Source organism: Alligator mississippiensis, chromosome 2 (assembly GCF_030867095.1).
Source record: "Alligator mississippiensis isolate rAllMis1 chromosome 2, rAllMis1, whole genome shotgun sequence".
Lineage (NCBI taxonomy): Eukaryota > Metazoa > Chordata > Crocodylia > Alligatoridae > Alligator > Alligator mississippiensis.
The window spans coordinates 151241989-151264584 of NC_081825.1; the positions used below are offsets into that span (position 1 = coordinate 151241989).

Genomic DNA, 22596 nt, shown 5'->3' on the forward strand with positions numbered 1-22596 from the left:
GTGGGGCTTTTTTGGTACTTTTATCTAATAGCTGATTGACTCAGCTATTAGATAAAAGCACCTGCCTGATCTATACAGATGCTGTGGAGCTGGGCCAAAGTAACATGCAGCTTATGGAGTAACGTACTTTTTTTAACATCTGCAAGCAGCCTATATGCTCCTTTGAATACTATGATGGAACTAGCAAATTGCCTGTCTTGAATGACATGGGGGGGAGCGGGGGGGGAGCGGGCAGGGACGGAGCATGCCACCCAGTGCCCTGTAGTGCAACCGCTTTGCTGCCGGACCTGTGCACCCACCCAGCCACCCCATTGTGTCCTGCCCCATGGGGCCCACCCTCCGCCACTCCCAGTGTGGCCCTGTGCACCTCCCACCCTCTGCTGCAAAAAAGCAGCCGCACCGCTTCTAGAAGTCCCGCAGCTTTTGCAGGCAACCCCATCCCCCAGCCAGCGCTCGCAAGGCGGGGGGTACTGGTGCTCCCGCCTGCCCACCGGCAACACAGGGAGCGTGGCCTGACAGGGAGTGCACCGGTGCACCCCCTACGCATCGTCACTGGCCACCACAAACTTCCCCTTCCCCTTCCTTTCTCCCCCCTTCCCAGCCACCTCCCCCTCCCTGCTGGCTGCTGTTGGGGGTGCAGCAGCTCCCTCACCCCCTCTGTTCGTAACGCGCCAGGCCCTCGCAGCCAATCGGTGTGCACCCTCTTGGCGGCGCATGTGCAGTTGGCCCAGAGCACTATGGACCGACAGAGACTAAGGCTTTTATTATATTAGCATTCTGGCTACAGAATCTACCTGATCTACCTGATCATAGGTATGCAGAAGTAGATTGCCAAAATACTTTTCATTTTATCTGAGGGCAGGATTTCCTGTAATTCTAAAGGCCATATTCCAACACCATTGTATTGAATAACACTTTACTCTGCAAAGGGCTCTATTGGTTTCAGATGAACCTCTTGTGCAATTTCAGCAAGGGTAGCAGCATTTTGCTCTAAGTAACTAGAACTGTGCAACTGTAACATTTTTAAATAGCAAAGATATGAATGGATTCAGTGATATAATCTAAATGATTAAAGTATGTATGTCACAGTCTCTTAAGAATAACTGCAAGTGATGAAAATCTCAGCAAGAATGATGGTATCAGGCAGTTCACTCATGTTTAATCATGCAGGATGCAAGAATCTTTATAAAGCATTTGATCCATGGTACCATATTGTTAAGAACCTGCTGAAAGAACCAAATGTCAAGGATAATTCAGCCACTAAACCAACTGTAGTGGGAAACAAGGATCATATCAAGACCAATTTGGAGTGGATTAGCAAGCAGGGTTTAGTTAACTCTACCATTTACAGAATGTATTGAAAATCCATTCTTAATGAGGCTTGGAAGATGGAAAAGATTGTGAGAAAAGAGTCAGGGCCATTAACCCTGGCATATTATAATGCCCTTGAGAATATAATACTTTTCACAAGGTCAAGCTTTTACAAAGCAATTATTAAGGATATCCATAATATCAGCATACCAACATATTTATACATAAAGCCTTTTTTACCTTTAGGGATTCTGAATAGATTTCCACAATGATTGTGATTTAATTTTAATCAAAATATTTTCTAGATCCAGACAACTTATGGCAGTGATAAAGAATGACTTTTTTTTAAATGTGCTTTTATGTTGACCTGGATCCTTTCATATTATTCAGAGGCAGAATTCAAATGGGACTTTTCCTGTAGTAAGGACTGCTGGATCAAGCCTATAAAAGTCATTTCATAAGGGATTCTTCGTTCTCCGGAAGACATTAATAACACATTCTTTGCTTAATGTTGATCTATAGATTTAAATTTACCCATGAACTTTGTAAACATGCTGAATTCTCCAAAAAGCAATGCTAAGTAGACTGTATAAAGCCTATACCATAGAATATATTTCCACTCCTTTAAGATGCTACAACTGAGTTGCGTTTTACCTTATACATTTTGAAGAAAGCATAAAGTTCCTTAGGAGATTATGTCAAGCAATATACATTTTAGGAGATCAGGAAAACATCTTAGTGATAGCGTTGTCCACCAGAACTTAATTAATTTATGAACTATGGTTAATGATAAGTCGGCTAATTCAGTTTCCCTGGTGGAGTGGGGGGATACAACTGGTCAAACCCTGAAGTGTAACTAAACTGAAGAGTGCATTCAGAAGAGTGGATCAGAGTGTGAGGACTAGCTTTGTGGTGTTTGCTGTAATAGGGAGGAGGTACATGAAACTATTTTCATCCAGCTACTACCAGAGAAAATATAACATACAGGTTTCCCTCATTTTATGCTGCACGTGTGTTCCTGGAAAACAGCACATAACTCAAATTCACATAAAGGGAACCCATTTTACAATGTAACAAATAGGGATACATTACAAGACCTTAACTGTACTGACCCCTAGACCCATTTCTACTACTTTTACAAGATAATTTTGGTATTTACCAACAGCAGACAGTACACACAAGCACAGAGCACTATCATAATGGGGTTGGCAACTGCAGAAACATGTGTCACAGATAACAAGCAATAGGCACAGATCCACACAGGAGACTATATTTTTGTGCGTGTCACTCCCACAATGCACCGCACAAAGCAGCTGACGGCAGGCTTCCACCACACCGATTGCATAAGAGTGAATTTACCTCACGTATAATACATTTTTGGTATAAAAAGGGACACTACATAAGAGTGAATTTGCACATACAGAACCCACATAAAGTGAGGGAAACGTGTAGTTTTATTCAAGGAAAATTGTATCAGAAAAATTTAATATCCTTCTATGACAAGAAAACCAACTCCTTGAAAAAGGACAATGCAGTGGACTTAATTTGTCTAGACTGAAAACTTTTGACACAGTAACTTATGGACAGTTATTGATCAGACTGGAGAGGACAGGGATCAACATTACAAACGAGGCAAGTAAGGAATTGGCTCAAAGAGAGATTACAGAGGGTAATGTTAAAAGGTAGGTTATCTGACTTGGAGGGTGGTTAGTCCTTGTGGCTGCCTGTAAGTTCATCACGGGGGCACAGAAGGGAATTGGTGAGTATTTATTCACCAAGGCGCCCCCGGGGGTTACAAGAAATAATGGCCACAAGCTAGCAGAGAGCAGATTTAGATTGGACATTAGGAAGAACTTCTTCACAGTTACTGACCAGGGTCTGGAACGGGCTCCCAAGGGAGGTGGTGCTCTCCCCTACCCTGGGGGTCTTCAAGAGGAGGTTAGATAAGCATCTAGCTGGGGTCATCTAGACCCAGCACTCTTTCCTGCTTATGCAGGGGGTCGGACTCGATGATCTATTGAGGTCCCTTCTGACCCTAACATCTATGAATCTATGAATCAGGGATCTGTCTGAGGATGTATCTATCCTGTTTAGCCTTTTTATCAGCAACCTTAGTAGTAGAACTAGAACTCTCCTCATGCGATTTGAAGATGACACTAAGATAGGGAGTATCGTCAGATTGAATACTAGATTATTTTACAAGAGGCTTTAGATAATCTTGTGGAATGGAACATTAGCAATTAAATTTAACAACGTGGAGTGTAAAGTCACGTACTCAGAGATTAAAAACCAACACTTTGGTTATAAGAGTGGGTACATACACTGGAAACTACTGAGGAAGAGAGGAACTCGGGGGTCGGACTTGATGATCTATTGAGGTCCCTTCCGACCCTAACATCTATGAATCTATGAACCTAAGTGTATTGATTGATTGGATGACTGTGAACTACCAATGTGATGTGGTTATGAAAAGGCTAAAGCAGTTCTAGCATGTATGAGGTGAAGTATCTCCAACAGAGAGAAGGAAGTACTACTGCCATCATACAAGACACTGATAAGACACCAAGAAGACAGTGTGCAATTCAGATCACTACTCTTCAGGGGAAAAAAATTACTTAAATTGAACAGGTTGACAAAGGGCCAGTATGGTTAAGGAAATGAAGGCTTTTTTATATGAAAGAAGGAACTTGACTTGTTTCATTTAACAAAATAGGGTTTGAGAGGAGACATGATTACTTTTTAGAAGTACATTTAGTGGGGTAAGTGTTAAGGAAACAGAAGACTTTTCTAGGAGGAGAAACAACACTGGACAAGATTGAAGGCTATAAACCAGGGGTCAGCAACCCCCAGCATGTGCCAAGTACAGCACGTAAGGCCATTTTGCTCAGCAAACCAAAAACCAGCCTGGGCTCTAAGCAGCAGCTGCCAGCCACAAAACCTGGGCTGCTCCCAGAAGGCAGCTGGGAAGCTGCAGGCCCTGCTGCAAGATCCGTGGTTGGCAGCAGCTACCCAGAGCCTGGGCCGGTTGCAGCCAGGAGGCTGCAAACATCTGCTCTGGGCTCCGGCATAAGCTCTATACCAACGAGTGTACGTGCGCCTCAGAGCAAACGGTGGGGGAGGAGCCTGAGGCAGTGCAACCCCAGCCTCTTCCCCACTGCCAGCACAGAGCTGATGACTGGGCTGCAGAGCCCGGTGCAGTTGTTTGTAGCCAGCCTGGGGCATCTGCAGCAGGCAGGCTGCAAACAGCTGTGCCGGGCTCCACAGCCCCAGCATCAGCTCCATGCTGGCAGCAACTACACATGCACCTCAGAACGGACAGCAGGAGAGCTGTGCTGCCTCAGGCCCTATTCCCACCGTCCGCTCTGAGGAGCACATGCACCTGCCAGTACGGAGCTAATGCCAGAGCCCAGAGCAGCTGTTTGCAGCCTCCCGGCTGCAGCCGGTCCAGGCTCCGGTAGCTGATGCCAACCACGGAGCCCAGGCTGCTTGCAGCCGGGCTTGCAGCTGAGCCCACCTGACTCCCACCTGTTCTGAGCCCACCCCCGACCCAGCCCCCCACCAGGATGAGGCTAGTACTGCCCCTTGCCAGGAGCACCGCACCTTTTGTGGGCTTAGCTGTGTGGGGTGGTTGGGCTGATGGGCAGGTTCCGGGCCAGGGCCTCAGCCAGCTGCACTGCAGCCCAGGGGCTGGCTCCCCAGGGAAGCACAGGGGCTCTGGCGGGACCAGGGCATTGTTGGGTCAGACTTTGTCTAGTGGCCCAGGAGCCCAGCTCCATGCACCCGTGCATCTGGTTCTGTGCGTTTGTCTGCCTCTGTCTGGTTTTGCGTGTCTGTGTACGTGCACATGTCTGGTTCAGGATGTATGTGTGCTTGTCTCTGTTCTGGGTGTGTTCTGGTTCTCTGTGTTTGTACACATGGTTCTCTGTGTGCATGTGTGTATGTCTGGTTCTCTCTCTGCTCTCTTTTTCTTTCTCTCTCTCCTCCTAGTTGTCTTTTTTCTCTCTCTCTCATGGCAACATGCTCAACAAAAAAGGAATACAAAACAACAAAGGCAATATTTATGATTACTAAATATACTAATATGCAGTGTGTCCTGCTATCTGCCCCCCCACCCCCTGCCCTCATTTTGTTTTTCTGACATGCCAGCACTCCGGCACTTTCCAATGTAGACATTGTGTTTTTTTCGGCACTCCAGCCAAAAAACATTGCCTACGCCTGCTATAAACTGACTATGAACAAATTCAGATGGAGATTTGATCTATCAGAGAAGTGAAAGTTTGTGGTGGTCTTCTTAGCCAAGTAGTGGATGCAAAGAATGTGAATTGTTTTAACACTGTGAAGTTTATGGAAGTATAATAGCCTATAGAGCAAGAGGATAGAGAGTTCTTGGTTCAAAAAACAGTGTATGACATAATTAAAGTAAAACTTGAGCCCCCTTAACAAAAATTTGGTAAATTAAAATAATCTATTGAATATCCTTTTCATGCTGCTATTTCAGAGCAGTCAGCATACCATTTTATGGTCCTGATTTTTAGATATTATTCTGTTTTCATAGATGCAATTTTTAGATGCACAAAATTTCACCCAACTGATTTTCAAATAGAAATGGACTAAATCAAATCATACTTAATATTCATAGATTAACTGGGCTTACCTGAGCTATGGAGGCTTGAGGATTGCCAATTAAATTTTTAAATGTACGTCTGGACACCCACTTGAGCTGATGAAAAAAGGAAGTTGTGTATGTAATTTGTCTGAAATTGAACTTTGTTTTCTTTTTATTTCCCAAAGAAATATTCTCTAGTACTGCTTTTGTTTCTCTGTAGTATGTAGAACTGGAATACTGCTCTGCTAACTTCTCTGCCAAAGTCTTTTCATGGTTGATGTATTCTCCAACATTATTTTCTGGTTAAAGAGAAAAAAAAATTATCATCTCTTATTGAATTCACAGGAAAAAAAAGAATTCTCCAACAGTCATGATTGTTCTTTTTATTACTGATCAATGGGATAGCAATTATTTGGTGAAATTAATTAATTTGTAAATCATTTGGTGAAATTAATTAACGCAGTCTGGTAGCAACAGATACAAAATACTATAAATAATTTACAATTCTACTAAGCAGAAATTATCTGTTTTTTGACTACATGTAAATCACAGAAACTACAGATTGTGTCTCACAGCAAGCTGACTTGATAAAGTCTGCCACTGAATTTCAAAGCCAAGATACTGTTAAACCATAATACATGAACGAGTCTCCTCTAGAGCTCCCTGCAGACAGTCAATCTCTTAAGCTGCTGAAATTGTTTTAGAGCAGCCCTCTATATGGCTGTCTTCTGGAGAGATCTCCCAATTCCCACAGGAATGGATTTCTGCTATAGCAGTTGTTTCCCACCCTGCCTTCCCCCTCCCCCTCAATTTTAGCCCAGTTTCTGTTTTTCAGAGGACAAATAGAGCATATGTATTTGCCATATTATCTATCAAGTGTTTAATGCAAATAGAATCTTGTAAATTCTATGCATTTCCTTGACCAGATGATATCACATTACATAAATATACAAATATGTTTGTATGTGTGCAAGCGCACATGTGCACATGTACATATAAAATATAATATACACACATTATCTAGTTGTACATAATATCTAGTCACTGAAGAGGACTAAGCAGCAGAGACATTTTACCTAGTCTGAAATGACAATATAAGAAAAATGTAGCTCTAGTTTTGCAAAATTGCCATTTAAATTTACCAGCCTACTTGCTTGCCATTTGGTAGGATGATGGTGGAAAGTAAATAACTAGTGAGTGATTCACCTATTCGTTTCCATGTGTGTGTGTGTGTGTGTCTGTGTGTGTATGTATAGAAGCAATGCAAGTCACAGAAGCAGTCCCAATCTGCCATATGCCAGTAAATTGAAAACTAAGAAACTTCAGATGCCAAGGGACCCATTGTCTGTAACTTTCTCTCTCTCTCTCTCTCTCTCTCTCTCTCACACACACACACACACACTGTGCACACAAAGCTATTGGTTATGCCAGACACCTAAAAGTTAATTTTGACAGGAAAGATAAATGCAAAATATTTTGTCACAGTGCAGATCAGTTTTTACTCCACAAAGAACTTCAGTGTCATACCCAAGTCAGCTTCATCTGTCTTGTTCAATGCCACAGCAGTTGAATCTCCATTAATGACATCCAGAAAAAAATCAGCAGGATTGTTATATGGCTCACACTCATAACCTGCAAGGAAACAGTATTAGGTCTCCAAAACAAGTCATTCTACAGATAGCAAAATGTTTTGCAGTCCATTTGTTCATGAGTCAGATCCCAATCCATTTACTTGTGCTGAAAAATAACTTAGAATCATAGAAACTTAGGGTTGGAAGGGACCTCAGGAGGTCATCTAGTCCAACCTCTTGCTCAAAGCAGGACCATCTCCAACTAGATCATCCCAGTCAAAGCTTTGTCTAGCGGGGTTTTGAAAACCTCCAGGGATGGAGCTTCCACCACCTCTCTGGTTAACCTGTTTCGGTGTTTTACTACCCTCCTACTGAGAATATTCTTCCTAGTATCTAACCTAAACTTCCCTTGCTGCAACTTGAAACTGTTGCTCCTTCTGGCATCTGCCACCACTGAGAACAGTCTAACTCCATCCTTTTTTAACCCCCTTCAGGTAGTTGAAGGCTGTGATTAAATCACTCCTCAGTCTTCGCTTCTCTAGATTAAATAAGCTGAGTTCCATCAGTCTTTCATCAGAAGTCATGTCCCCCAACCCAGTCACCATTTTTGTTTCACTCTGCTGGACTCTTTCCAATTTGTCCACATCCTTTCTGTAGTGGGGGGCCCAAAATTGGACACAGTACTCCAGATGTGGCCTCACCAGTGCTGAATAATCACTGGAGGAGAATAATCACTTGCCTTGATCTAGTGGCAACACACCTACCAATGAAGCCCAGTATGCCATTAGTCTTCTTAGCAACAAGGGCACACTGCTGGATCATATTCAGCTTATTGTCCACTGTAACCCCCAAATCCTTTTCTGCAGCTCCCAGCTTGTATTGGTGCATGGGGTTGTTCCATCCTAAGTACAGGACTTTGCACTTGTCCTTGTTGAACCACATGAGATTTCTTTTGGTCCAATCCTCCAATTTGTCTAAGTCACTCTAAATCCTAGCCCTACCCGCCAGCGTATTTACTACTACCTCCAGCTTGGTGTCAACTGCAAACTTGCTGAGGGTGCACTCTATGCCATCTTCCAGGTCGTTGATGAAGACGTTGATCAAAACCGGCCCCAGAACTGACCCTTCGGGCACTCCACTTGATACTGGCTGCCAACTAGACATTGAGCCATTGATTACTACTCTCTGAGCCCAACGCTCCAGCCAGTTTTCTATCTACCCATACTTCCTTAGCTTGCCTGCAAGAATATTGTGGGAGACTGAATCAAAAGCCTTGCTAAAATCAAGGTACACCACATCTACAAGTCTCTCTGCATCCACAGAGCCAGTCACTTCATCATAGGAGGCAAACAGGTTGGTCAGGCATGACTTGCCCCTGGTGAATCCATGCTGACTGTTCCTAAGAAATGAATTTCTTGAGGATCTACTCCATGATTTTTCCAGGGATGGAGGTGAGGCTGACTGGTCTGTAGTTCCCTGGATCCTCCTTGTTCCAATTCTTAAATATGGGCCCTTTTCCTATCATCTGGGACCTCTCTTGATTGCCATGAGTTTCCAAAGATAATGGCCAATGGCTCTGAAATCACATCAGCTAACTCCCTCAGCACCCTTGGGTGCATCGCATCTGGCCCCATGGACTTGTACACGTCCAGTTTTCTAAGTAGTCCCTAACCTGTTCTTTCAGCACTGAGGGCTGCTCACCTCCTCCCCATACTGGGCTGCCCGATGCAGTAGTCTGGGAGCTGACCTTGCCTGTGAAGACTGAGGCAAAAAGGCATTGAGCACTTTAGCCTTCTCTGCATCCTCTGTCACAAGGTTGCCTCCCCCATTCAGTAAGGGGCCCATGCTTTCCCTGATCCTCCTCTTGCTACTGACATACTTGCAGAAACCCTTATTACCCTTCACATCCCTTGCTAGCTGCAACTCCATTTGTGCTTTAGCCTTCCTGACTTCATCTCTGCATGCCTGAGCAATGTATATTCTTCCTTAGTTATTTGTCCAAGTTTCCACTTCTCATAAGCTTCCTTTTTGTGATTAATTTACTAAAGAGTTCCCTGCTAAGCCAAGCTGGTCTTCTGCCATACTTACTAGTCTTCTTGTGCATTGGGATGGTTTGTTCCTGTACTCTCAGTAAGGCTTCTTTGAAGTACAGCCAGCTTTCCTGGAGTCCTCTTTTCTTTATACTGGCTTCCCAGGGGATCCTGCCCATGAATTCCCCGACTGAGTCAAAATCTGCTTTTCTGAAGTCCAGTCCTGCTTTTTGAACTTGCACCATAAGTAGCTCCACTGGCCCTACTAGTTAATCTAAGTGTGTGTGTATATTCCAATCACGCCTTATCAAAGTTCCCATAAAAAGAAAAGCAGCATCTATGTGTCCTACTAAACTCTAGCCACATGTCTGCTGTTTCTAATTCTTTTTTTGGCTAAATATCTTATACCTATTTGTATATTGGTATAATAAATGCTTTATTTTTCAGAATCTCAAACTAACTTCTGTATGGTATTATGTTTCCAGTTTAAATACAGAGTCACTGGCATTTCTTTCAGTTTTTGTGTTAGTCAGATGAGCCTCAGAGAAAACTAACAGTGACATTATGCTCTTTGGGTCAATCTGATATCTATGGGAAGTTTTGATTTTGGTACTGATGTTTTGATAATGACATTATGGGAAGTTTTAATTTTGTAAAGACTGTAGAATCAGGTTATTGTTGAGATGCTTCAACTTTAACTTGAAAGTAACACTTTTATTACTATGATTACTTATTAATTTGCCATGTAATATGTACCAAAACTTTAAAATAGGTGTTAAAATTTGTTAAAGTGCAATGCCAGTCTGAAAACAGACAGTAATACAGTAGCTTCTTGCTCAGCATACTAGTCCCAGTATATTTTCCAAATTAAATATTCATATTGGGGGTGAGGTACCAGGGGAGCATTATATTGTTTGTTAGTCAAGCCTAACTGAGACAGCTAAAAGAAAGCAAGCTGGATGTATACCTTTGCACCTAAAGTGTTAGTGAAGATTTAATTTGAAGACTTTGACATTGTACATGCATCAACAGAATTTAGTTAGAATTGTTGTTATTGATAATACTGTGCAAGAAAGAAAGAAATAATCCAGTGTGACCTTGACATTCTAGATGGGACCCATTTTTTTGTCCTGAAAACACTGAGATGCATTAAATATGAATCTATGATTCAAGAGTAATTTTATTTTATTAAGCCATGTTTTAAAACAGAGCTACCTTTAAGCCACCACTTGCTCTGTGACTAAGGTTCCTTATTAAAAGCTCACCAATAGATTTGAAGTATTCAATAGCATCCCGAGCTGGCCCATGGTAGAGCATTCTTCCTGTGGCCAATAATGTCAAGTTATCAAACAGTCTGAATATGGAGTATCGTGGCTGGTGGATGGAAAAAATTATTGTTTTCCCCTGCTTTGCCATCCTGGATATAAAATGGAAAAAAACAGTGCTTGTTTATTTATCAGACTGAGAGGCAGGAGTGCCATCTTTCAGTATAATTCAGCCTGAGGAATGCAATGCAAGGTGAAAAAGGAACACCACAGTGTCCAGCCTATAAATATAATGACTGCATAGTGTTCTGTAGCGAAGGAAACAAATTCCCGTGGCATTTCTAAGAGCCATGAGTGCTGAACCTCTTTTGAGAAAAGATCATGGTAATTTCTTTGGAGTTACTGAGGGGTCGTGAACAAGGCACCTTCAACCCTCTTTGAAAAAAATGCAAATGATGCAGGATGTTAGGAAACAGAGAAAACTAGCATTAACAAGGCATTTTGTTTGTTTTCCCAATTAATGTTTTTGTAGCTTGTTATAGGGAAACGCTAGCAGTGATAGCTGCCCCCATAACTAATATCCATCACTTCATCAGTTTGGTATGGTATGCAAGGTAGCCAAATTTCTCATGTAAGCAATAACACCAATCATCAAGAGGGACCCTTCAAAGCATAAGATTAGTAAATTTTCTCTATCTCCCCAGGCTGTATAGAATTACTGCAAGGTATGGTTCATAATACCTGGGCAGATCCAGAGGGGGTGCAGTGGTACAGCTGCACTCCCTTTTTGGACTTTTGGACTGGACCACACTGTGGGAGAATCCCCTCACTTCCCCTCCATGATCAGAGGCATGTCCCTTCCCCTCCTCCCATCCCCTTCCTCCTGCCACTGCTGCTTTCCATGCTGTCTTGGAGGCAGGGAAAGTTTTAGAGCCTGTGCAGGGGCTGGGCTTAGTTTTAGTCAGGCTGTGCAGAGGCTGGGCTCAGCTGCAACAAGAGACAGCAACAATAGCAGCCACAATAGGGGGTGGGGGAAGGGGTTTCTCCTGCCTGCACCTGCTCCCAGGGGAACTGGGCAGGGAGGGAGAACCCATCCACCTACACATGATTTCTGCCACTGCCATGTTGCATTCTCAACTGAGCCCAAACCCCTGGAGCAGTCAAAAGCAGCTTTAAAGCCTCTCCCACCCTGGGAACAGCAGGGAAAGCATCAGAGCCAGATGGGGTAGGATTAGTGAGGGGGCATGACTCTGACCAGGGCAGGAAAGTGGGGTGGGACTCTTACGTGGTTTTAGGACTTCAGAAAGTTCCCAGGGGCTCCCCTTACCTAGTCTGTCCTCACCAGTGGGTGCAGGGGATAGGGTGGGGGAGAGGTTGGGAATGGGGGGTGCAGGCCCCACTACAGCATGGGTTGCTACCCCCGCACCCTCCTTTGTCATATCCTGGATCTACCCTTGCATAGTCCTGTGAGCAACTCCACTTAAGCTGGAGACAATTTATTACGGGCCTATTCCTATTTCCACGGAGGTCACAGCTCAGTAATAAGCACTTGCATGATTAATCCCTTTACTGGGTACAGTAGGTATTATATATTATTACTTGCAAGACAAAATTGGAAAGCTGGTTCTTTCTCAGTGATTCTATCACCATCACCTTTTCAGGAGAAGCAAGACAGCATTGGCAGTGCTGGCATCCAATCCTGTAGTTGGCTCATCTAAGAACAAGACTGCAGGGTCAGTAATGAGTTCCATTCCAATGTTAGTCCTTTTCCTCTCTCCCCCTGACACTCCACGAATAAACTGGGTGCCAACCTAAGGCAAAACAAGAGATTATCATTTTGTCTGACTTAAGCGTACTCAAGTAAAGAACATGGAACAACAAAACCACATAAAGTTCTAGAAGAGAACTGGGTGATTGCTTTTTATGAGTGATTTTTGCCAATGATTCAAAGATTCCTTTTAACAGAAACTTCACATTCTGTATGTAATGGAATAATGCAAATCTAAAAATTCAGGAGAAAAGTCATTTAAAACTTTTCATCCATAATATAAACTTTTTCCAAAATTTCTTTTTGGAAAACTGGTCACCAGTTTTCCTTTCCCCAGGAATGACTTTTCATGTCCTCCATAATTTTATGGTAGACACAAATGCCGCAATGCAAAACCTGTATCTTCACTGAGATGAAAACAGACATCCAGATTGAGGTTTACTAACTCTTCTGTTATTACAATAGTCTATTCAACCAAAACTCACAGCTGCCAAACCTAAATCATTTTATTACCTGAAATAAGTTATTGTTTGTTTTAATTATAACAACTCATGTGCCATTACCTTGGAATCTGCCACTTGTGTCAAACCAAGTTCCTCGATGATCTGGTTAACTCGTTGTTTCTTTTCCTGTTCAGGAACAGACTTTGGTAACCTAAGTGCTGCTGAGAACTGGAAGTTTTCTTTCACAGTCAGGGTTCCCATTACCACATCATCCTTCATAAACAAAATTGCATATTTAATGTTCGTTTCGGCACTCATTTCTTATGTTGTACATTTCATGCTGAGTTCATTTGTATGCGCGTGACAACTGCTAGAATGCTACAGGATGGATCTTCAAAACCTGAACATCACAACAGATATTTCCCTTCATGCATTTGTATGTCTGTGCAGTTCGTAGCAATACAGGAATATTCTACATGTATCAAATTGCTTAAATATCAGTTAACTAACCAATGTGTACAGCTCCCTTAAGGCAGACCTCAAAGAATCTTTTGTAGACCAATAAAGTGTAAACAAAACAGGAAGACAAAGAAAAAGGAAATAAAAATAAAATCATTTTTAGTCTTGCCTTCTGTGGTAGAAAATTATCAACAAAAATGATTCTGGATTTAATCCTGCTTGATTTTGCGTACCCTGTGTAAAGTACTGAGCTCATTCAACTCCTATTAATCTTAATGAGGGTTGAAGACACTGAGCAGAACTAGTATCTGGCAATAATTAATTCCACAGTGAGGTAAACTCTTTGATAGCTATGGAAAACTACAGATAAAGCAAAATAGCAAGTGTAGAAAGATTATGAGTGTGACTCAATGAAGGGCTTTGAAACTGCTTATTTCAATTGAATTCTTTCCAGGATTTCTCATGACAGGGATGTGCAGAACAATGGTCAGGAGGAACATGCACAGAGAGTTCGAAGTTATGTAGCTCTAGGGCAATCTTGCACAGTGCAGAGTGCTGTGATCCCAATCCACCAATGCCCTTAGTGCAAACAAGTAGTTTAACTGGTGACTTGAATGTACACTTGCATGCTTCATGTAAGTATACATTATGTATAAATCCTACAAGGACTCTGAACAGTTGAGTTTGTGTTGCCTAGGGGTACACCAAAGTCCAAAGCTGTGTTTTCCTTATCAGATTTAAAGAGGTATAGAACAAGGCACTGAAGGGTTAAAGGAAACTGCAGAGCAGATGCAGCTGAGCTCATTAATTTGCAGTCTCACCTGCTATGTATAAAAGGAGGAAGTAAAGAGGAGGGTCTTGATTTGCTCTTAGCAGGGGGAAGGAGGAGCTTTTACAGAGGAGTTGTTTATCCCTAATAAAGGAAATGGGTTTCTTTTGACTTTTCTTTGTCCAAATGCTTGGACATCTGTTTTGTGAGGGTGATATGCTAAGCATGTTTTGGAGAGGGGTTTCTTCAGATTTATTCTTTAACTTTTTGTATGCTGCATTTAGGAGAGGGAAGGGAACGAGGGTAGGAATCTACTCACTTATTCTCACATTGAAGGAAAACACTTTCACACTTAGGTAAGGAGGCATCATCTCTAGGGAACAACCATTTAGCTGCATGTTTGTAGAAAGCTTTATACTTTCAAAAATACATTGAGCATAGTGAGTGTAGCCACAGCAGGTGCAGCTGGTGGACTCAGACTGGTGGGGCAGGTGGAGTGTAGAGGGTGGGGAGGGGTGTTGCAGCTGGCCAGCAGCATGGGGCCAGGAGTTTGCAGTGGAGAATTACAGTGATAATAGCTGCAAGGTGGATCATTTTTCAATTGCACCTAAAATGTTTCTGTGGTATTTCCCCAAGAACCAGTCTTTCATCCCTACTAAAAGAAGGGGTAGATTTAGATGGATTTTCTGATATTTTTTTAATTCCAACAAATCAAAGATAAATTCAGAATATGGAGACATTCCTTTCACGATTTCAAAGTCTGAGGTGTAGTTGCATATCACAGTTCAAACTTAATTTTAATATAGGGCCAGAGCCTTCACTTCCACACTTATACCTATAGAACAGGGACTGGCAGAAAACAAAAATCAATGGCCAAGTACAAACAGTCAAAAATCCAAAGGCTGAATCAATTCAATCCTTTCAGGTTAATCCAAGCTGCATATATTAAACCTATAAGCAAGTGAACAGACTTCACTTTTGATTCCAGAAATGCAGCCACATGCCTAAAGTGTATCTGGCCAGAAGCTGGAAGGTGCTAGAGCACACCTCCCTGCTCTGCTTTTTGTCCACCCTGCAAGGCAGGGTTTGCAGAGGAGGTGCAAAGCAGCCTGAGATGCTGGGGGACTGCGAGTTAACCTTAATCTGGAGGGGATCTGGGACAGAAGTTCAATAAACTGATTTAACCTAACTCAGTTAAGTCTTATATTACCTCCATGCAGGTTGATCTTAAACTGGCTTTAGCCATTTTGAAAGCAGTTTGTGCACTGAATTTCTGTTGTGTTACAGATTTGAACAGGTTTCTGATCACTTATACCAGTTTATGTGTAACTTCTGTCCCTAGTGAGACTCCCCTCATACGTTTTGCTGGTGCAATCCTTGATAGTGGAAAACAGTTAAGGGCAATATGCTGTGTTGCATCATGCACTGTGTCATCTCCAATTTTTCTCTAGTTCTAAGGAATCCATAGGGAAAAGGAACCTCTTCCAAATTCTTGCAATAATATATGTGGATGACTGCTGCTTTATAAGCCTGGACATCCTTGGGAACTCTGTCCCAGTAGGAACCATGCTGCTACTAAGTAGATTTCCCTTCACCTGTAGAAAAGCAGTCAAAGGGGATTAATACAGCTGCAAGTAGTGCTACTTTCTCCAAGAGTTATAAGGTGAAAGATACCTATACTCATCAGGGAAAAGTGTTATGGAGGGAGCCCTTCTCCAAATGAAAGAGAGCTCTCTGTGTAAGGCCAATATTGCAATGGAAACAGCATTTCTCACATTTTCTGTATGGCCAAGGAAGAATCTGGCGGGTTCACTCAGTGCGCTGACTCTTCGGAACTAATCCCAGGCATGGCAATTAACTTTATAACTTCTACTTTTTAAAGTAAAAGTATGGACTATAAATGAAATCAAGGACCAGTTTTGACAAGCACACTACAGCAAGTACATTATCTTAGACCAGTGGTTCTCAACCTTTTTAGACTCGAGGCGCATCCTTTGGAAAATGCCAGCTCTTAGTCTTCACTTGAATTTTGACTGCAGAAAAATAATAGAGCAATTCTTCTGTTGCAGAGAACTCAGAATGAGCACAATGTTTTTTTTAACACTGTAGATTCCTGTTTGGAATCTCTGGGTTTATCTTGTGTGCAAACATGATTCATTTAATAGTTCCTGCTGTGCGCCACTCCGCAGCACCCCTGAAAGAAACTCAAGGCACCCTAGGGTGCTGTGATACCCTGTTGAAAATCACCATCTTAGCCAGCTTGGGTGCATTTTTGTCCTAATGGATGTCTAAACAAAGAAGGCAGATACAGACATTTAAAATTTTCTTACCTGTACCACATACCCAGAAATACATTTAAAGTTGGCAGGCTGGGGAGCTCCATTTATCAAAATGTCTCCAGACAGTCCATGAGTATCTTTCCTTGCAGCCAGAATATCCAGTAACCTAAAAGAAGAAAAGCAGTCATCTTAAGAGCTCTGAGGTGTACATTTTAACTAGTCTGTAAGATAGAGGCCACAAGCCCAGCTAAGCACAAGCTCTTCCATACTGAAACTTTGCTGCTGACTACAGTTCATATTTAAAAGCCCCTCAAAGAACAGAAAATCATATTCTCAATCAAATAATTCTCCTGATTTTCTGTAAAGCTGTTTATAAAGGTAGCATATTAGGAAACTATTTACTTCAAAGAAATCAGTTACCTCTATTGTGCTCTTTTTAAAAAAAAGTCTTCTTTTTGAGTCAAATTCTGCATTATAGTCAATAAAACTAATCTAAATTTATGCAAATTGAACTGAGGTCACAATCTTGCTCTTTGAGTCATAATCATCAATGCTGAATGCATATTATTTTCTGTTTGGAATGATTTCTCTACGTGGAGAACATGGCTAAGTAACAAGTCCTCTTATTGCTTCAGCACTTACGAAGATTTGCCACTGCCTGTGGGTCCCAGAATTGCATTCAGTCCTGGTCTCATAATCCCACTGTAAAACAAAACCAATGGTTTTTTTATTAATTTGTATTTAATCTACAAAATTGCTTCTTGCAATTGAATCCTTGTTTGGAATAAGGCTAACTTGTCTCAGATAATGATGACCCCTGCTTAGTTTTCTATTACTAACTTAAAAAGAATTAACTCTTAACTCGTTCTCTCAAATATAAAATATATACAGGGAAATTATAATTAACAAATATTAAATGTATTTATATATTATTTCATATACATCTATACCATGCACAAGCTTGCAGCTGTAACAAGAAACTGTATATTCAGCCGTCCCACTGTAGAACAGATGGTTACCATGAAAGAATGGGATTTATTATCTGACGCAATGGAACTGTCTCAAACTCAGTAACAAATGTTTAAGAATGAGGAGAAAACGACCCAGGCGACTACAGGCTGTCCAACCTGCTCCCAATAGCATGCTAGTCTTTAAAAATAAATTAAAAGAAAGAAACATTTTAAAATGTGGAGGTAAATAGAATGTGGGGTAAATTCAATTTGAGTGTACCCAAAAGTAGATCATACCAGGTCAACCTTGATCTGGTTTGATATGGAACTGATTTTCTAAACAGTGGAAATGCAGCAGATCTAATCGACTTGGATTTCAGTTGAGCTTTTTGATGCATTTCCCATGATGCCTCATAGGAAATTAATAGTTCTGTTGGAAAAGATGCAGTGTTCTACAAGAACTGTAAAGTAAAGTATGAGCTAAAGAGGTATGACAGTGGGTTGTGATGAAAGGGAAACCGTCAACCTGGACAGACATTAAGGGAGTTCCTCAAGCATTGATTTTAGGACAATTCTTGTTTAATATTTCCATACATGACCTCAACAAAAAAAAGTAGGAGAAGGTAAATGAAATTGGCTAACTTCACAAAGTTGGGAGGTATCACCCGTGTAGAAGAAGATAAAATATATAATGTACAGGATAACCTTGAGTTCTGAGCAATAGAAAGGAGATGACATTTAATGGTGCAAAATGCAAGGTCATGTACTTAGGGACAACAACAAAAAAGTAGGAGCTCAGCAGTTGGAAACAACAGATAAAGAAAAACACTGAAGTCAGGGGTTGGCAACCTACAGCCCAGCCTACAAAGAGACTGGTTCCAACCTGTAGCAGCTCAGGGAATAGTAGCACACTCCAGCCACAGCAGCAGAGGGGGTATCCCTAAGGTCCTGTTGCCTAATTTTTTATATCTATTCCCATCATGGCATCTGCTGATGCTGGGGAGTGTGGGGCTGGGCTGGGTCACAAATGGTAGCAAAAGGTTGGCAACCACTGCTGTACGTCAGTCAGAAGCTTACTAGCCATCTGTCACTAGTGTGGTGTGGCTATGAAAATACCAAATTTGATTCTAGGATATATCCAGCACCAGATTTCCAGGAAGGATAGGGAAGTATCAGAGCTAGTATATGTGGCACTGGGGAGACCTTATGTGGAATATGTCTGGTCCTTATGAGAGGACAGAGTTTGGATTGTTGAGTCTAGCAAAAGCGAGACTGCGAAGGGATATAATGCTTCTTTATGAAAACATAATCTAAGAATAAACATCAGAGAGGTAAGAGAGATGTTTAAGGAAAGAACTATTTAAGCTTAATGAAAATGATGGAAAAAGAACAAATATATATAACCTTATCATGAATATATTTAGGCTGAAAATTAGATTTCTAATCATCAGAGGAGTGGGGTCTGGAACGTCTTTCAATTGCAGTAATAAGGGCAAAAAACTAAACAGATCAAAAAGGGATTTATTTTCACCTACTAAAGGAATCTAATGATATGTTTGCCTTAGCTTAATGACCCAGAAAGTCCCTTCTCATATTTTATTCCTGCTCCTTTTATTTGTATTTTGTTTGGCTTAACCTGGGAGCCTTTCAGGGCAGGAAATTGTCTTCCTACACATCTGCCAAGTCCTTAGCACACAATTGTTGCAATTATAACAACAACAATAATGCCAATTAATGGAAGGTTTAGTTTTCGATTAAATGATACCAGAATCAATTGAACTATATATGTTAAAATTGGGGGCATGGAAAATGGAGAGACACCCCTTCAAGTTTGGTGTCTCACAGTAATAGAAACAATGCTGTAGGGATGTATGGATATATGAACACTTACAAAATTGGAAAAAAAGTTTCTCACTCTCATGTCAGCAGAAGGCTTTTAAAAATGTGAGTAGACCTGTAGAGTATCATATTCTCGCTGGTGTCTGGAATCAAAATCTTTTCCAGACTAGTCTTCTCACAGGCAGCTGTGTATGGCTATATAACCAAATAAGTATTTGAATAGGGAGGAAAGTACTCTGGGATTTGTGTGACTGTAATATCTGAACATTATTTGCTAAAAATGTCTGAAGTAGCATTAAGAAGGCAGAAAGCTCTCTCGCGATCTCTATTTCCCTTTGAAATGATATATTTTTGGTAGGTGAACAATTTCCACCAATGATAATACAAAGGAAATCCCAAGTTGGCATTTCCTGCTTCAGTGTCACTGAATTCTAGTCGACTCATCCTATGCCGTGATCCTTTATAATCAATGTATTTCATGGTTCTCCCTCTCCCTTCCCTTCTGCATGTGTCTGGGGTTTCAGTTATAATGTAATTCTATTATTTGGTTATTTTATTTTCACACTAAACAAAAATACTAAAAATCCCTGTAACAGGTGTCTGAGAAACTGAGCTGAAATTACACCAGTAATTAAAACTAAGAACATTTCAAATGGGTTTTTCTATTATGCTTAAAAATCAAGCAAAGGTTTTACTGAGGTGATTAGTGATGGTGAGCACATTTTACATCTTGAAGTCCACCACAGCTTAAAGTATACCAGTAGATGTATGAAAAAAACTGATAGTGCCAGATCACTGGTAGCTACCAGGGTGAAACGTAATAGAAATATAAATTCAAGCTTTCATGGTTGAAATAATGAGTTTTCTTCCTGTTATAGATCACTTGGAAACCAGTCACGGCTAATCACATTTGTTGTATAACACCAGAGAACTTATATAAAAAAACATGTTGCTACCTTCAACCCAGAGATAGTAATAGCTATTAATGATTAATAAAGAATTCAATATCAGCTTTATTGCTTCATTCAATTTCTGCCCATTCTTACTAATGCTTTTATTATTCAAACATGTAACCCTCCCAGTATGAGAAATCATCACCTGATTCCTCTTAAGTACCCATGTTTGGCAAACCTTCCAAGGTTTTTAAAAGACAACATGGGAATCATATTAAAGTAGTTGTGATCTACTTGTGAAGAATTAACACAATGACCTACCGGTCATGTGGAGAAAATCTGTGTGAACTGACTCTCTGCCCTGGGAAATGTCAAATAGATTTAATATTGTCTTTCCAGCTAATTGTTAAATAAAATATTAATTCTTAAGATCATAAAACAACTTCAGTTTATAGTTAACATGGTGTATAGTTTAAAAACAAGATAATTTTAGAGTCATTATGAAAAAAGTCTGTTTAAATAAGTGTCTCTTGCATGTGTTATCAAACACAGGAAGGGTCTTACAGTCCTTTTTTTCTGGCAGGACTATCTTCAGGTTTTACTTGAGAAAGGACTGCAGGACCTGGATCTATTGTGTGAAGTGCCAAAGCCTACTAGTTCATCAGTAGGAAGAGCTGTATTAAAACTAATACATATGAGAAACTGATACATGGTTATTCACATGGCAAAAATGAGTGAATAGTCTTTCAGCAAACAGATCGTAAACTGTGACCATCTCTTTAAGAATTGCTACCAAGGGTATTCAGATCTAGGGGTCTTGGTTCAATAAACCATCTGATTTTGCATCTGAATCCAAACTACCCCAGTGTTCCTGGGAGTTCAGAGCTGAAATTTTTCATTAGACCCATATCTAATTTACAGCACTTTGTTGAAATCACTGTTTGTCAAATTTGGGGTATGTTGCACACTTCTAGAAGAAATAGGAAAGTAGAAGAAGGGAAAGGGGAAAATATAAATGGAGGAAAAGCAGAAGAAAATAAAAACAAAGAATAGTTCTACAGTAACTCTTAGGATGTTGAAGAGTTTACAGTTTGGTTGCAGTGATGAACTGTTACTTTTTAATTAGACACAACAGAATCATAGGGGCATGTAGAAGTGTAACAAACTTTAAAAAAGAGTATTTGAGAACCTTTGCTGTAACTTCTGGAAAGCAGGTTTGATTTAGCAGTTTGATTAGAAATCAAGAGCTCTATATGATTTTTTTTTTAATAAAATGAAATATAATGCAACTAGCCTCTACTTGAATTCATATAACAGCTGTAGCTCCCATGATAAAAGAATGTAAGCTAGTAAATATGCAACATAATTAGTTGCATCTCCTAGTCTCCTTATTATGAAAATCATTGGCCAAATCATACATATTTCAGTTTTCTGATGCTTGTATTAATTTTTTTTTATTGTTTTAGCAATATGACCTGTTCTTCTCTACAAATTTTCCAAGCAAGACACTCAACTATCCTGTCCTCCTTGGGTAAGGCTAATGTCTTTTTATATTAGGAAATGAAGCACAGGTATCATGTATACCCTTCCATCTAGGGCACTGCACAGACCACTTAAATTCATCCAGTATGAGAGTGTTCGTGTATACAACCTGCACTACCCTTCACATAGGTATGACTTTTGCTCTTCAGAGCTTGAAGACCTGGTATCAGGTATTTAAAAAAAAAGTTAATTTATTTTACAAATAAACTTGTAGCCAGCTAATTTGTTTACCTTTGCTTCTTCCATAACCACTTTCAGTCTTTCAGTGCCTGTGTGGGGTGGGGGGGGGTCATGGAGGGAGTGGATGGATTATGCTGACCACTGAAGAGCGGGAGCAGTTGGAGTTGGGGGAAGGGGCAACAGAGTCTTACCTTCCCTGGCACTCTGCCTTCAGGTTACAGCTGCTACAACTGCAGCTTCTGCAGTAGCAGTGTGGGCTTGGACTGCTGCCACTGAGGGCCAAGCTCACTGTACAGTGGATGTAGTAACCCCATGGTGCAGGCTCCCTGAGAGATGCCCTTAGTGCCCTACTCACTCCCCTCCCCACTACCCAAAGATACATTACTGAGCACAGGGCTGCATCTGCCATGGGAAAGACTTCCCCAGGTGCCATTCCACTACCCCATTCACCATCTTGTTCTCCAGAAATACTATTGGGTGAGGGACCATGCCTGGCTTGCTACTATGGCTGGGCAGCATGGGGCTGTGCCTACTATAGCAAAGACTGCAGGGGGTGCATTCTGGCATCCCCTCTAAGTCAAGTGCCCCGGATGCCTCTCTTGCTTCCCCTTACCTCCAGTTATGCTACTAGCCATAATGTCTCTGGGAGCAGCTGACACGGTCAGATCCTCTCAGCTGCAGGCTATGGCTA

At 41.2% G+C, this 22596-nt stretch overlaps 1 protein-coding gene across 1 annotated transcript in view; it reads right to left on the reverse strand.

The window, feature by feature from the left end:
• Positions 1-22596, reverse strand: part of LOC102563182 (broad substrate specificity ATP-binding cassette transporter ABCG2) — a 49558-nt gene that overhangs the window by 16343 nt on the left and 10619 nt on the right. Inside the window, exons 3-9 of the mRNA XM_014600455.3 lie at positions 17144-17203; positions 16553-16667; positions 13115-13267; positions 12437-12594; positions 10784-10935; positions 7445-7549; positions 5966-6216 (exon numbers count right to left, since the gene is read on the reverse strand). Coding sequence (XP_014455941.1) covers positions 5966-6216; positions 7445-7549; positions 10784-10935; positions 12437-12594; positions 13115-13267; positions 16553-16667; positions 17144-17203 — 994 coding nt within the window. The remainder of the gene's footprint in view (positions 1-5965; positions 6217-7444; positions 7550-10783; positions 10936-12436; positions 12595-13114; positions 13268-16552; positions 16668-17143; positions 17204-22596) is intronic.